Source organism: Triticum aestivum, chromosome 1B, assembly GCF_018294505.1.
Source record: "Triticum aestivum cultivar Chinese Spring chromosome 1B, IWGSC CS RefSeq v2.1, whole genome shotgun sequence".
NCBI lineage: Eukaryota > Viridiplantae > Streptophyta > Magnoliopsida > Poales > Poaceae > Triticum > Triticum aestivum.
The window spans coordinates 362992276-363006773 of NC_057795.1; the positions used below are offsets into that span (position 1 = coordinate 362992276).

At 51.1% G+C, this 14498-nt stretch overlaps 1 protein-coding gene across 1 annotated transcript; it reads left to right on the top strand.

Annotated features, from left to right (window-relative positions):
- Positions 1-12082: 12082 nt before the first annotated feature.
- On the top strand, positions 12083-13994 carry LOC123124250 (AAA-ATPase At2g46620). The gene has a single exon (XM_044544910.1). It carries the CDS (start codon positions 12246-12248, stop codon positions 13752-13754), a length of 1509 nt encoding a protein of 502 aa, XP_044400845.1. The 5' UTR covers positions 12083-12245; the 3' UTR covers positions 13755-13994.
- Positions 13995-14498: the final 504 nt, after the last annotated feature.

Consider the following 14498-nt stretch of genomic DNA (forward strand, 5'->3'; position numbering starts at 1 on the left):
GCCAGTTGTTAACGCTGTAGGGCTTGAGGCTGTTCAGCCAGGTGCGTGTCGTGCCTTGAAGCATGAGGGGACGTACTTCATGGCAATGCGCCTGTTGCTATTTGCTATGCTGACTGCAGTGGAGTAATTGATCAACCAGTCTTCCGGCTTCACCGAGCCATTGTATTTTGACGTGTCTCTTGGGAGTGAGAACCCTTTGGGGAAGGGCTCGTCGCGGATGCGGGGGCCAAAACAGGGCGGCCGACATCATCTTGTTCTTCTAGCGCCAGGGATCGCGCCAGGCGGTCGATCCGATGGCGGGCATCATTCTCGCTGATTCCTTCACGACGGCACAGTCGGCCGCTGAGCGTCGGGTGCGTGACAGGCGGAGGGGTGGGATATCTCTCCCTGCGAGGTGGAGGTGGAGGCGGGTTGCCTCGTCGCTCCACGGCACGGGGGCGGCCTTCTGCGTCGCGCTCGATGGAGAGGCGAGTCCGACTGCAGCTAGCAGTCGGCCCCTTGTCTTTTAGCTTGCGGGCGCCACCTGCAGTCGGCGTCCGGGATGTCGCATCGTGCTCTCGGCGTGGGGGAGGACTTTCAGTGCGGGCGCTGGCTTCATGCTGCTCTGTGGCCGCGTCGATCAGCTGGTGAACGCGTCTGGTCATGCAGTGAAGCTCGTCACCCTCCAGCCCGTGCAGCTCGTCTATGGCTGAAGGAAATATGCCCTAGAGGCAATAATAAAGTTATTATTTATTTCCTTATAATCATGATAAATGTTTATTATTCATGCTAGAATTGTATTTACCGGAAACATAATACATGTGTGAATACATAGACAAACAAAGCGTCACTAGTATGCCTCTACTTGACTAGCTCGTTAATCAAAGATGGTTATGTTTCCTAACCATGAACAATGAGTTGTTATTTGATTAACGAGGTCACATCATTAGTAGAATGATCTGATTAACATGACCCATTCCATTAGCTTAGCACCCGATCGTTTAGTATGTTGCTATTGCTTTCTTCATGACTTATACATGTTCCTATGACTATGAGATTATGCAACTCCCGTTTACCGGAGGAACACTTTGGGTACTACCAAACGTCACAACGTAACTGGGTGATTATAAAGGAGTACTACAGGTGTCTCCAATGGTCGATGTTGGGTTGGCGTATTTCGAGATTAGGATTTGTCACTCCGATTGTCGGAGAGGTATCTCTGGGCCCTCTCGGTAATACACATCACATAAGCCTTGCAAGCATTACAACTAATATGTTAGTTGTGAGATGATGTATTATGGAACGAGTAAAGAGACTTGCCGGTAACGAGATTGAACTAGGTATTGGATACCGATGATCGAATCTCGGGCAAGTAACATACCGATGATAAAGGGAACAACGTATGTTGTTATGCGGTCTGACCGATAAAGATCTTCGTAGAATATGTAGGAGCCAATATGGGCATCCAGGTCCCGCTATTGGTTATTGACCGGAGACGTGTCTCGGTCATGTCTACATTGTTCTCGAACCCGTAGGGTCCGCATGCTTAAGGTTACGATGACAGTTATATTATGAGTTTATGCATTTTGATGTACCGAAGGTTGGTCGGAGTCCCGGATGTGATCACGGACATGACGAGGAGTCTCGAAATGGTCGAGACGTAAAGATTGATATATTGGATGACTATATTCGGACACCGGAAGGGTTCCGGAAGAGTATCGGATAAAACCGGAGCACCGGGGGGTTACCGGAACCCCCCGGGGGGTTAATGGGCCTTATGGGCCTAATGTGGAGAAGAGGAAGGGGCTGCCACAGCAGGCCGCGCGCCCCCTCTCCCCCTAGTCCGAATTGGACAAGGAGGGAGGGGCGGCGCCCCCCCTTTTTCCTTCTCTCCCTCCACCTCTCCTAGTTGGACAAGGATTGGGGGGGGGAGTCCTACTCCCGGTAGGAGTAGGACTCCTCCTGCGCGCCTCCTCTAGGGCCGGCCGCACCCCCCCCTTGGATCCTTTATATACGGAGGCAAGGGGACACCCAAGACACACAAGTTGACACAAGTTGATCCACGTGATCGATTCCTTAGCCGTGTGCGGTGCCCCCTGCCACCATATTCCTCGATAATACTGTAGCGGAGTTTAGGCGAAGCCCTGCTGCTGTAGTTCATCAAGATCATCACCACGCCGTCGTGCTGACGGAACTTTTCCCCGACACTTTGCTAGATCGGAGTCCGGGGATCGTCATCGAGCTGAACGTGTGCTCGAACTCGGAGGTGCCGTAGTTTCGGTGCTTGATCGGTTGGATCGTGAAGACGTACGACTACTTCCTCTACGTCGTGTCATCGCTTCCGCAGTCGGTCTGCGTAGGGTACGTAGACAATACTCTCCCCCTCGTTGCTATGCATCACATGATCTTGCGTGTGCGTAGGAAATTTTTTGAAATTACTACGAAACCCAACAGTGGCATCCGAGCCTAGGTTATTTATGTTGATGTTATATGCACGAGTAGAACACAAGTGAGTTGTGGATGATACAAGTCATACTGCCTACCAGCATGTCATACTTTGGTTCGGCGGTATTGTTGGACGAGACGACCCGGACCAACCTTACGCGTACGCTTACGCGAGACCGGTTCCCTCGACGTGCTTTGCACAGAGATGGCTTGCGGGCGACTGCCTCTCCAACTTTAGTTGAACCAAGTATGGCTACGCCCGGTCCTTGCGAAGGTTAAAACGGAGTCTATTTGACAAACTATCGTTGTGGTTTTGATGCGTAGGTGAGATTGGTTCTTACTTAAGCCCGTAGCAGCCACGTAAAACATGCAACAACAAAGTAGAGGACGTCTAACTTGTTTTTGCAGGGCATGTTGTGATGTGATATGGTCAAGGCATGATGCTGAATTTTATTGTATGAGATGATCATGTTTTGTAACCAAGTTATCGGCAACTGGCAGGAGCCATATGGTTGTCGCTTTATTGTATGCAATGCAATCGCGATGTAATGCTTTACTTTATTACTAAACGGTAGTGATAGTCGTGGAAGCATAAGATTGGCGAGACGACAACGATGCTACGATGGAGATCAAGGTGTCGCGCCGGTGACGATGGTGATCATGACGGTGCTTCGGAGATGGAGATCACAAGCACAAGATGATGATGGCCATATCATATCACTTATATTGATTGCATGTGATGTTTATCTTTTTATGCATCTTATCTTGCTTTGATTGACGGTAGCATTATAAGATGATCTCTCACTAAATTATCAAGAAGTGTTCTCCCTGAGTATGCACCGTTGCCAAAGTTCGTCGTGCCCAGACACCACGTGATGATCGGGTGTGATAAGCTCTACGTCCATCTACAACGGGTGCAAGCCAGTTTTGCACACGCAGAATACTCAGGTTAAACTTGACGAGCCTAGCATATGCAGATATGGCCTCGGAACACGGAGACCGAAAGGTCGAGCGTGAATCATATAGTAGATATGATCAACATAACGATGTTCACCATTGAAAACTACTCCATCTCACGTGATGATCGGTTATGGTTTAGTTGATTTGGATCACGTGATCACTTAGAGGATTAGAGGGATGTCTATCTAAGTGGGAGTTCTTTATTAATATGATTAATTGAACTTAAAATTTATCATGAACTTCGTCCCTGATAGTATCTTGCTTGTTTATGTTGATTGTAGATAGATGGCTCGTGCTGTTGTTCCGTTAAATTTTAATGCGTTCCTTGAGAAAGCAAAGTTGAAAGATGATGGTAGCAATTACACGGACTGGGTCCGTAACTTGAGGATTATCCTCATTGCTGCACAGAAGAATTACGTCCTGGAAGCACCGCTGGGTGCCAGGCCTGCTGCTGGAGCAACACCAGATGTTATGAACGTCTGGCAGAGCAAAGCTGATGACTACTCGATAGTTCAGTGTGCCATGCTTTACGGCTTAGAATCGGGACTTCAACGACGTTTTGAACGTCATGGAGCATATGAGATGTTCCAGGAGTTGAAGTTAATATTTCAAGCAAATGCCCGAATTGAGAGATATGAAGTCTCCAATAAGTTCTATAGCTGCAAGATGGAGGAGAACAGTTCTGTCAGTGAGCATATACTCAAAATGTCTGGGTATAATAATCACTTGATTCAATTGGGAGTTAATCTTCCGGATGATTGCGTCATTGACAGAATTCTCCAATCACTGCCACCAAGCTACAAGAGCTTCGTGATGAACTATAATATGCAAGGGATGAACAAGACTATTCCCGAGCTCTTCGCAATGCTGAAAGCTGCGGAGGTAGAAATCAAGAAGGAGCATCAAGTGTTGATGGTTAACAAGACCACTAGTTTCAAGAAAAAGGGCAAAGGGAAGAAGAAGGGGAACTTCAAGAAGAACGGCAAGCAAGTTGCTGTTCAAGAGAAGAAACCCAAGTCTGGACCAAAGCCTGAAACTGAGTGCTTCTACTGCAAGCAGACTGGTCACTGGAAGCGGAACTGCCCCAAGTATTTGGCGGATAAGAAGGATGGCAAGGTGAACAAAGGTATATATGATATACATGTTATTGATGTGTACCTTACTAGAGCTCGCAGTAGCACCTGGGTATTTGATACTGGTTCTGTTGCTAATATTTGCAACTCGAAACAGGGACTACAGAATAAGCGGGCACTGGCAAAGGACGAGGTGACGATGCGCGTGGGAAACGGTTCCAAAGTCGATGTGATCGCGGTCGGCACGCTACCTCTACATCTACCTTCGGGATTAATATTAGACCTAAATAATTGTTATTTGGTGCCAGCGTTGAGCATGAACATTATATCTGGATCTTGTTTAATGCGAGACGGTTATTCATTTAAATCAGAGAATAATGGTTGTTCTATTTATATGAGTAATATCTTTTATGGTCATGCACCCTTGAAGAGTGGTCTATTCTTATTGAATCTCGATAGTAGTAATACACATATTCATAATGTTGAAACCAAAAGATGCAGAGTTGATAATGAAAGTGCAACTTATTTGTGGCACTGTCGTTTAGGTCATATCGGTGTAAAACGCATGAAGAAACTCCATACTAATGGACTTTTGGAACCACTTGATTATGAATCACTTGGTACTTGCGAACCGTGCCTCATGGGCAAGATGACTAAAACACCGTTCTCCGGTACTATGGAGAGAGCAACAGATTTGTTGGAAATCATACATACTGATGTATGTGGTCCGATGAATATTGAGGCTCGTGGCGGATATCGTTATTTTCTCACCTTCACAGATGATTTGAGCAGATATGGATATATCTACTTAATGAAGCATAAGTCTGAAACATTTGAAAAGTTCAAAGAATTTCAGAGTGAAGTTGAAAATCATCGTAACAAGAAAATAAAGTTTCTACGATCTGATCGTGGAGGAGAATATTTGAGTTACGAGTTTGGTGTACATTTGAAAAACTGTGGAATAGTTTCACAACTCACGCCACCCGGAACACCACAGCGCAATGGTGTGTCCGAACGTCGTAATCGTACTTTACTAGATATGGTACGATCTATGATGTCTCTTACAGATTTACCGCTATCATTTTGGGGTTATGCTTTAGAGACGGCCGCATTCACGTTAAATAGGGCACCATCAAAATCCGTTGAGACGACGCCTTATGAACTATGGTTTGGCAAGAAACCAAAGTTGTCGTTTCTTAAAGTTTGGGGCTGCGATGCTTATGTGAAAAAGCTTCAACCTGATAAGCTCGAACCCAAATCGGAGAAATGTGTCTTCATAGGATACCCAAAGGAAACTGTTGGGTACACCTTCTATCACAGATCCGAAGGCAAGACATTCGTTGCTAAGAATGGATCATTTCTAGAGAAGGAGTTTCTCTCGAAAGAAGTGAGTGGGAGGAAAGTAGAACTTGACGAGGTAACTGTACATGCTCCCTTACTGGAAAGTAGTTCATCACAAAAAACTGTTTCAGTGACACCTACACCGGTTAGTGAGGAAGCCAATGATAATGATCATGAAACTTCAGATCAAGATACTACTGAACCTCGTAGATCAACCAGAGTAAGATCCGCGCCAGAGTGGTACGGTAATCCTGTTCTGGAAGTCATGCTACTAGATCATGATGAACCTACGAACTATGAAGAAGCGATGGTGAGCCCAGATTCCGCAAAGTGGCTTGAAGCCATGAAATCTGAGATGGGATCCATGTATGAGAACAAAGTATGGACTTTGGTTGACTTGCCCGATGATCGGCAAGCAATTGAGAATAAATGGATCTTTAAGAAGAAGACTGACGCTGATGGTAATGTTACTGTCTACAAAGCTCGACTTGTCGCAAAAGGTTTTCGGCAAGTTCAAGGGATTGACTACGATGAGACCTTCTCACCCGTAGCGATGCTTAAGTCCGTCCGAATCATGTTAGCAATTGCCGCATTTTATGATTATGAAATTTGGCAGATGGATGTCAAAACTGCATTCCTGAATGGATTTCTGGAAGAAGAGTTGTATATGATGCAACCGGAAGGTTTTGTCGATCCAAAGGGAACTAACAAAGTGTGCAAGCTCCAGCGATCCATTTATGGACTGGTGCAAGCCTCTCGGAGTTGGAATAAACGTTTTGATAGTGTGATCAAAGCATTTGGTTTTATACAGACTTTCGGAGAAGCCTGTATTTACAAGAAAGTGAGTGGGAGCTCTGTAGCATTTCTGATATTATATGTGGATGACATATTACTGATTGGAAATGATATAGAATTTCTGGATAGCATAAAGGGATACTTGAATAAAAGTTTTTCAATGAAAGACCTCGGTGAAGCTGCTTACATATTAGGCATTAAGATCTATAGAGATAGATCAAAACGCTTAATTGGACTTTCACAAAGCACATACCTTGACAAAATTTTGAAGAAGTTCAAAATGGATCAAGCAAAGAAAGGGTTCTTGCCTGTGTTACAAGGTGTGAAATTGAGTAAGACTCAATGCCCGATCACTGCAGAAGATAGAGAGAATATGAAAGATGTTCCCTATGCATCAGCCATAGGATCTATCATGTATGCAATGCTGTGTACCAGACCTGATGTATGCCTTGCTATAAGTTTAGCAGGGAGGTACCAAAGTAATCCAGGAGTGGATCACTGGACAGCGGTCAAGAACATCCTGAAATACCTGAAAAGGACTAAGGATATGTTTCTCGTATATGGAGGTGACAAAGAGCTCATCGTAAAAGGTTACGTTGATGCAAGCTTTGACACTGATCCGGACGATTCTAAATCGCAAACCGGATACGTGTTTACATTAAACGGTGGAGCTGTCAGTTGGTGCAGTTCTAAACAAAGCGTCGTAGCGGGATCTACATGTGAAGCGGAATACATAGCTGCTTCGGAAGCAGCAAACGAAGGAGTCTGGATGAAGGAGTTCATATCCGATCTAGGTGTCATACCTAGTGCATCGGTCCAATGAAAATCTTTTGTGACAATACTGGTGCAATTGCCTTGGCAAAGGAATCCAGATTTCACAAAAGGACCAAACACATCAAGAGACGCTTCAACTCCATCCGGGATCTAGTCCAGGTGGGAGACATAGAGATTTGCAAGATACATACGGATCTGAATGTTGCAGACCCGTTGACTAAGCCTCTTCCACGAGCAAAACATGATCAGCACCAAGGCTCCATGGGTGTTAGAATCATTACAGTGTAATCTAGATTATTGACTCTAGTGCAAGTGGGAGACTGAAGGAAATATGCCCTAGAGGCAATAATAAAGTTATTATTTATTTCCTTATAATCATGATAAATGTTTATTATTCATGCTAGAATTGTATTTACCGGAAACATAATACATGTGTGAATACATAGACAAACAAAGTGTCACTAGTATGCCTCTACTTGACTAGCTCGTTAATCAAAGATGGTTATGTTTCCTAACCATGAACAATGAGTTGTTATTTGATTAACGAGGTCACATCATTAGTAGAATGATCTGATTGACATGACCCATTCCATTAGCTTAGCACCCGATCGTTTAGTATGTTGCTATTGCTTTCTTCATGACTTATACATGTTCCTATGACTATGAGATTATGCAACTCCCGTTTACCGGAGGAACACTTTGGGTACTACCAAACGTCACAACGTAACTGGGTGATTATAAAGGAGTACTACAGGTGTCTCCAATGGTCGATGTTGGGTTGGCGTATTTCGAGATTAGGATTTGTCACTCCGATTGTCGGAGAGGTATCTCTGGGCCCTCTCGGTAATACACATCACATAAGCCTTGCAAGCATTACAACTAATATGTTAGTTGTGAGATGATGTATTATGGAACGAGTAAAGAGACTTGCCGGTAACGAGATTGAACTAGGTATTGGATACCGACGATCGAATCTCGGGCAAGTAACATACCGATGATAAAGGGAACAACATATGTTGTTATGCGGTCTGACCGATAAAGATCTTCGTAGAATATGTAGGAGCCAATATGGGCATCCAGGTCCCTCTATTGGTTATTGACCGGAGACGTGTCTCGGTCATGTCTACATTGTTCTCGAACCCGTAGGGTCCGCACGCTTAAGGTTACGATGACAGTTATATTATGAGTTTATGCATTTTGATGTACCGAAGGTTGTTCGGAGTCCCGGATGTGATCACGGACATGACGAGGAGTCTCGAAATGGTCGAGACGTAAAGATTGATATATTGGATGACTATATTCGGACACCGGAAGGGTTCCGGAAGAGTATCGGATAAAACCGGAGCACCAGGGGGTTACCGGAACCCCCCGGGGGGTTAATGGGCCTTATGGGCCTAATGTGGAGAAGAGGAAGGGGCTGCCACAGCAGGCCGCGCGCCCCCTCTCCCCCTAGTCCGAATTGGACAAGGAGGGAGGGGCGGCGCCCCCCCTTTTTCCTTCTCTCCCTCCACCTCTCCTAGTTGGACAAGGATTGGGGGGGAGTCCTACTCCCGGTAGGAGTAGGACTCCTCCTGCGCGCCTCCTCTAGGGCCGGCCGCACCCCCCCCCTTGGATCCTTTATATACGGAGGCAAGGGGACACCCAAGACACACAAGTTGACACAAGTTGATCCACGTGATCGATTCCTTAGCCGTGTGCGGTGCCCCCTGCCACCATATTCCTCGATAATACTGTAGCGGAGTTTAGGCGAAGCCCTGCTGCTGTAGTTCATCAAGATCGTCACCACGCCGTCGTGCTGACGGAACTCTTCCCCGACACTTTGCTGGATCGGAGTCCGGGGATCGTCATCGAGCTGAACGTGTGCTCGAACTCGGAGGTGCCGTAGTTTCGGTGCTTGATCGGTTGGATCGTGAAGACGTACGACTACTTCATCTACGTCGTGTCATCGCTTCCGCAGTCGGTCTGCGTAGGGTATGTAGACAATACTCTCCCCCTCGTTGCTATGCATCACATGATCTTGCGTGTGCGTAGGAAAATTTTTGAAATTACAACGAAACCCAACAATGGCTGCCTGGACGGCACGCAGGTTCTCGAGTGGAGTGGCGTAGACTGGGCGGTCAGCACCCAGCATGCTAGCAATGGTCGCGCCGCGCTTCTTGATGGCCCGATCCGGCTGGGTCCGCCGACAGGCGGCGTGCCGGAGGTGGCACGATCAACCTCACCCTGGTAAGCTTCGGTGAGGCGCCTCATGGAGGTTATCTTCTTGCCGTTCTCAATGAGGGCAAGGCGGCAGGTCTCCAGTGTGTCGGCGTCGGCGTCAGCCGGGATGGGGTGGACAAGTCGTGCAGCGCCGCCTGCAGAGTGTTGTGGATGTTCTCGCCGAAGCCGGCGCCATGGCTGATGACCAGCACTTCAATGACGGTGGTGCTGCTGTTGTCGGCTCGAGGAAGAGGATTGTCAATGACCACCACGTTGGTGGGGAAGGCGTCAAGCGATGCTGTGTCGGAGTCGACCAGCATCGGGTCGGTGGAGCCGACCGACTCCAAGTCCACAGCAGGCTCGCTGGCGACGTGGAGCTGGTCGGGGAGGCTGACGAGGCGGCTCTCGAGGCCATCTGTGCCCGCGTTAGACGCGGGCTCGCCGGAGAGGCAGACCTCGCCAAGAAGATCGGCGAGGCAGCTCGCTGCGCAGGCGTCGTTGATGCCATGCAGCACGTCGGGGAAAGCGCCATCGGGCGTGTCGGGCTGGCTACGCTCGCTGGGGAGGAAGAGGGTTCCCGTCCAGAGTAGGTCTCCGGACGACGGTGCACCTGGCCTCACGGTGGGCGCCAAATATCGGGTGGTAGATGCGACATATGCCAACGGGTGACTTATCATTGTAGGAGCCAGTAAGACATAGTGCCTGGAAACGGGATAAGGCGAAGACATGCACGCCGGCGAATCTTACCTAGGTTCGGGGATCTCCTAGGAGATAACACCCCTACTCCTACTCTGCGGGGTCTCCACATGATCACTAGATCAAAACAAGTAGCTACAAGAGGCTCCTTGAGCTGTTTGGCAAGAGGAAGAAGAAGGGCAAGGCTAGCTCTCCTCTTCTCTCTATACGGTGTCTAGAACTATATGAGTCCAACCCTTTGCATGGGTGCCCTGGGGGGTTTATATAGGCCTACCCCCCAGGGATACAATGGTAATCCGGCCGGATGTGGGTCCAGGCCGTTAGTGTCTGTAGTCGTCGGCTTCTCCGCCGACCGCTGGGGCCCGCCGACTGGTGGGTCCCGCCGGCTGCCGGCCTCTTGGCCGACAGGGTGGGCCCACTACCTAGGGGTCTTGTCGGCTGCTGGTTACTGTAGCTTTACTCTTGGTGACGATGACTTTGTCGGGGTAAGCATGGCTACAGTGTCGCTGCTTGGCGGGCTCTCATTATAGCCTTACCCCGTCTTATCCGCTTAATGGTGCACAAACTTTCAGGGCGGTGGTGAGCCGACTATTTGGGAGCCGGCTTCCCCCCTGGCCAACTGGTTAAGCTTGGCCGCCTTCTGGTATCTCTCTGGCAGGATGGGCCCATCGCCTGCGGGCCGTACTGACAACCTGCCGTGGGTGATGTCATGGTCAACATGGCAACAGTGTCGCGCCGGACGGGGAGTGGCCGCCCGGTACGGCGCACTGTGGCCATGCTTGCTCCGGGATTTGGGGGTGGATGGCTTCATTGTAGCCACGCCCCGTCCTATCGCCGTTATGTGGGTGCAAACTTTGAGAGGGTGATCCGGGCCGCTTGCTAGGAGCCGACCCTCTGATGACCGGCTGCTAGGAGTCGGCCCTTGTCGAGAGGGTTTGCAGAGCCTTGCTGCCTTCTGGCAGCCGGCCGGCGGGGCAGCCGGCCAGGAGAAGGCGGCCCTGCGTCTTGGATGTTTTGAGGGCGCAGTCGACCCGATATGTTTTGAAGAACCAGGGGGGCTGGTTAGGCTACCCGTGGTCATTTACTCCGACAAATAGTAATAGGGGCCTCCTTCACTGGCCATCTGTTCATATCCAACGACAGAAACCATGCTGCTAATCATCGTGTTAGGCCAGGCGACAACCTAGAGATGAATGAAACAAGCTGTTTCGTTCAAAACAAAAGTACATAAATGAAACAAGATGGACGCTCATGAAACGCGGCGCGTACGCGTCCTGGTCAGTGGCGTCCCATAGACGCCCTTCCAAAAGAGCTTCTGTGCCAGCTATGGAACATTCTCTTCATCTTCATCTGGTTGTTGCCAATACGCTCAACCGTATCATATCGATGGATCGACCGTATCACCCCCCGTCGTGTCTGTCGGTTTTGTCCGGGCACCGTGTTGATTTGGGTATCTAAATTAGCCCTCGAATTCACATCCCGACGAAGAGCATTTAAGGAGGAGATAAGAAACGGATGAAATCCAGCAACCGAATCAGAAATTCGAGTAAGTAGTAATCCGTCAACCACGTACCTGCCCCAATCACCTCGACCACACCAGCACGCCAGAATTCTCACCTCAGGAAACAAGATAAACCCGGCGAGTCCGAACAGTTTCAAACCACCAGAGCATTCAAAAAATCAGCAACAAATAAAAAAGCATTCATATCCGCGACTCGTACGCAGCGGCGGGCGGCGGCCATCCGAGACGGCCCCGCCTTTCTCCTTTGACCCGCGCGCGCGCCACAGCGATCCCGACCGAATCCCCCCTCCCGTCCCGCCCCCCACCTTAAAACCCCACGACAACCCACCATCCGATTTCCGATCTCTCTCTCTCTCTCCTACCCTTCTCGCCCAGACGCACGAACCAACCGGCGCGACCGAATCAAACCGCGCAACCGTGCGCGAGACTCCTCCTCCTCCTCGTGGGGGCGGGCGGGCGCGATGCCCCTAGACGGCGGCGGCGGCGGGGCGGCGGTCATGTTCTTGGCGTACGCGGCCCTGGCCGTGGCGGCGCTGCGGGCGGTGCTGTCCTACAAGTCGGCGGCGCACGCGGCCCGCCGACTGTGGCGGTGGGCGGACGAGTGGGCGCAGGCCTACCAGTACTACGAGGTGCCGCGCTTCGTCACCGGCGACGGGGCCGAGAACCCGCTCTTCCGCAAGGCGGCGGCCTACGTGGCGTCGCTGCCGTCGCTCGAGGACGCGGACGCCGCCTGCGTGCTCTCCTCCGCCAGCAAGAGCAACGACTTCTCGCTGCAGCTCGGCCCCGGCCACACCGCGCACGACGCGTTCCTCGGCGCGCGCCTCGCGTGGACCAACGGCGGGGAGCGTCTGGTCCTCCGCGTGCGCCGCCATGACCGGACGCGCGTGCTGCGCCCCTACCTGCAGCACGTCGAGTCCGTCGCCGACGAGATGGAGTTGCGCCGCCGCGAGCTGCGGCTCTACGCCAACACCGGCGCCGTCGCTCCGCGCTGGGCGTCGGCGCCCTTCACCCACCCGGCCACGCTGGACACGGTCGCCATGGACCCGGAGCTCAAGACCCGCGTCCGCTCCGACCTGGAGAGCTTCCTCAAGGGCCGCGCCTACTACCACCGCCTAGGCCGCGTCTGGCGCCGGAGCTACCTGCTCTACGGACCGCCCGGCACGGGCAAGTCGACGTTCGCCGCCGCGATGGCGAGGTTCCTCGGGTACGACGTCTACGACATCGACCTCTCCCGCGCCGGCACCGACGACCTCCGCGCGCTGCTCCTGGACACCGCCCCGCGGTCGCTCATCCTCGTGGAGGATCTGGATCGGTACCTGCGTGGCGGCGACGGGGAGACGTCGGCGGCGAGGGCCGCCAGGGTGTTGGGCTTCATGGACGGGCTGTCGTCGTGCTGCGGCGAGGAGCGCGTGATGGTGTTCACGATGAGCGGCGGCAAGGAGGGCGTGGACCCGGCCGTGCTGCGGCCGGGGAGGCTGGACGTGCATATCCACTTCACCATGTGCGACTTCGACGGCTTCAAGGCGCTGGCCAGCAACTACCTGGGCCTCAAGGACCACAAGCTGTACCCTCAGGTGGAGGAGGGCTTCCACGCCGGCGCCCGCCTGACCCCGGCCGAGCTCGGCGAGATCATGCTCGCCAACCGCGGGTCCCCGAGCCGCGCGCTCCGCACCGTCATCAGCGCGCTGCAGCACGTGGTGGCGCCGCGGACGAGCTCCGCCGCGCGGCCGCCCAGGCTGACCTCAAGATCGTCCGGGCACCTCGAGGAGTCCAGCCCGGCGGCAGAGAGCCAGTCGCCGGGGGCCGGGGGCGGCGGGGGGTTCGGGAAGGACGCGCCGATGAGGGAATTCAAGAAGCTGTACGGGCTGATCAAGATCAGGAGCCGCAAGGAGGGCGGCGTGGTGCCGGTGGACGACACGGCGTCGGCGAACGGGCGGGGCAGCGACGCCAGCACCGAGAAGGACCGGTGATTAATGAACGAACATTTTTTTGGATTTGCTTTCTGCGTCTTTCACACCTGATCGTGATCTCTTAACTTTTAAGCATCTTTTTTTTTTCTGTTCTCGATTGTAATTTGGGGGTTGTACATTGTAGTCTAGCTAGTGTAAGGCAGTTGCAAAGGATGACTCAAGTTGGTTGTGCACTCCGAACAAAATTATCAAAAAAATAATCGAAAGAAAGAAGCTGTACATAGAAGAGAACTGGCTACATATATCAGTGCACAAATCCCAAATGTACAGAGTGTTAATATGCTTGTTTCGAGGGTCTACTGTAATACTGTAAAGTCGTGTAGAACCCTATACGCCTTTCCTTTACATTCCAAGGAATGACCTCGAAACCGCCATGAATTTGTAGCCGGGTAGGTTGCCCACCCTAGATCTCATTGTTGGCATCCGTCCACATGTGGAAACAGTAAAGGGCGTGTTTCTTCGTTGCATCGCCTGCCTTGCATGTACTTCGACTAAAAACGATCGTCTACACATAGTTTGATTGTTCGTGTTTAGACTGACTGCACGAAGAAACTAATTTTGACCTACAGTTTGGTTGGCCGTGTTTGCATTAGGCGCACTTATGTTACACTAGCACAAACGTCCGTGCGTTGCAACGGGTGAACGACTCAAGACCCCTCCCCCCCCCCCCCACCCCCCCCCCCCCCCCCCCCTCTCCACGACCCAGCGCCATATGACATGAAAAAACTCTTTGGAGTCCTCCAT

Excerpts from the sequence above, each read along its gene's own strand:
- LOC123124250 (XM_044544910.1), top strand. The coding sequence starts at position 12,246 with ATGCCCCTAGACGGCGGCGGCGGCGGGGCGGCGGTCATGTTCTTGGCG.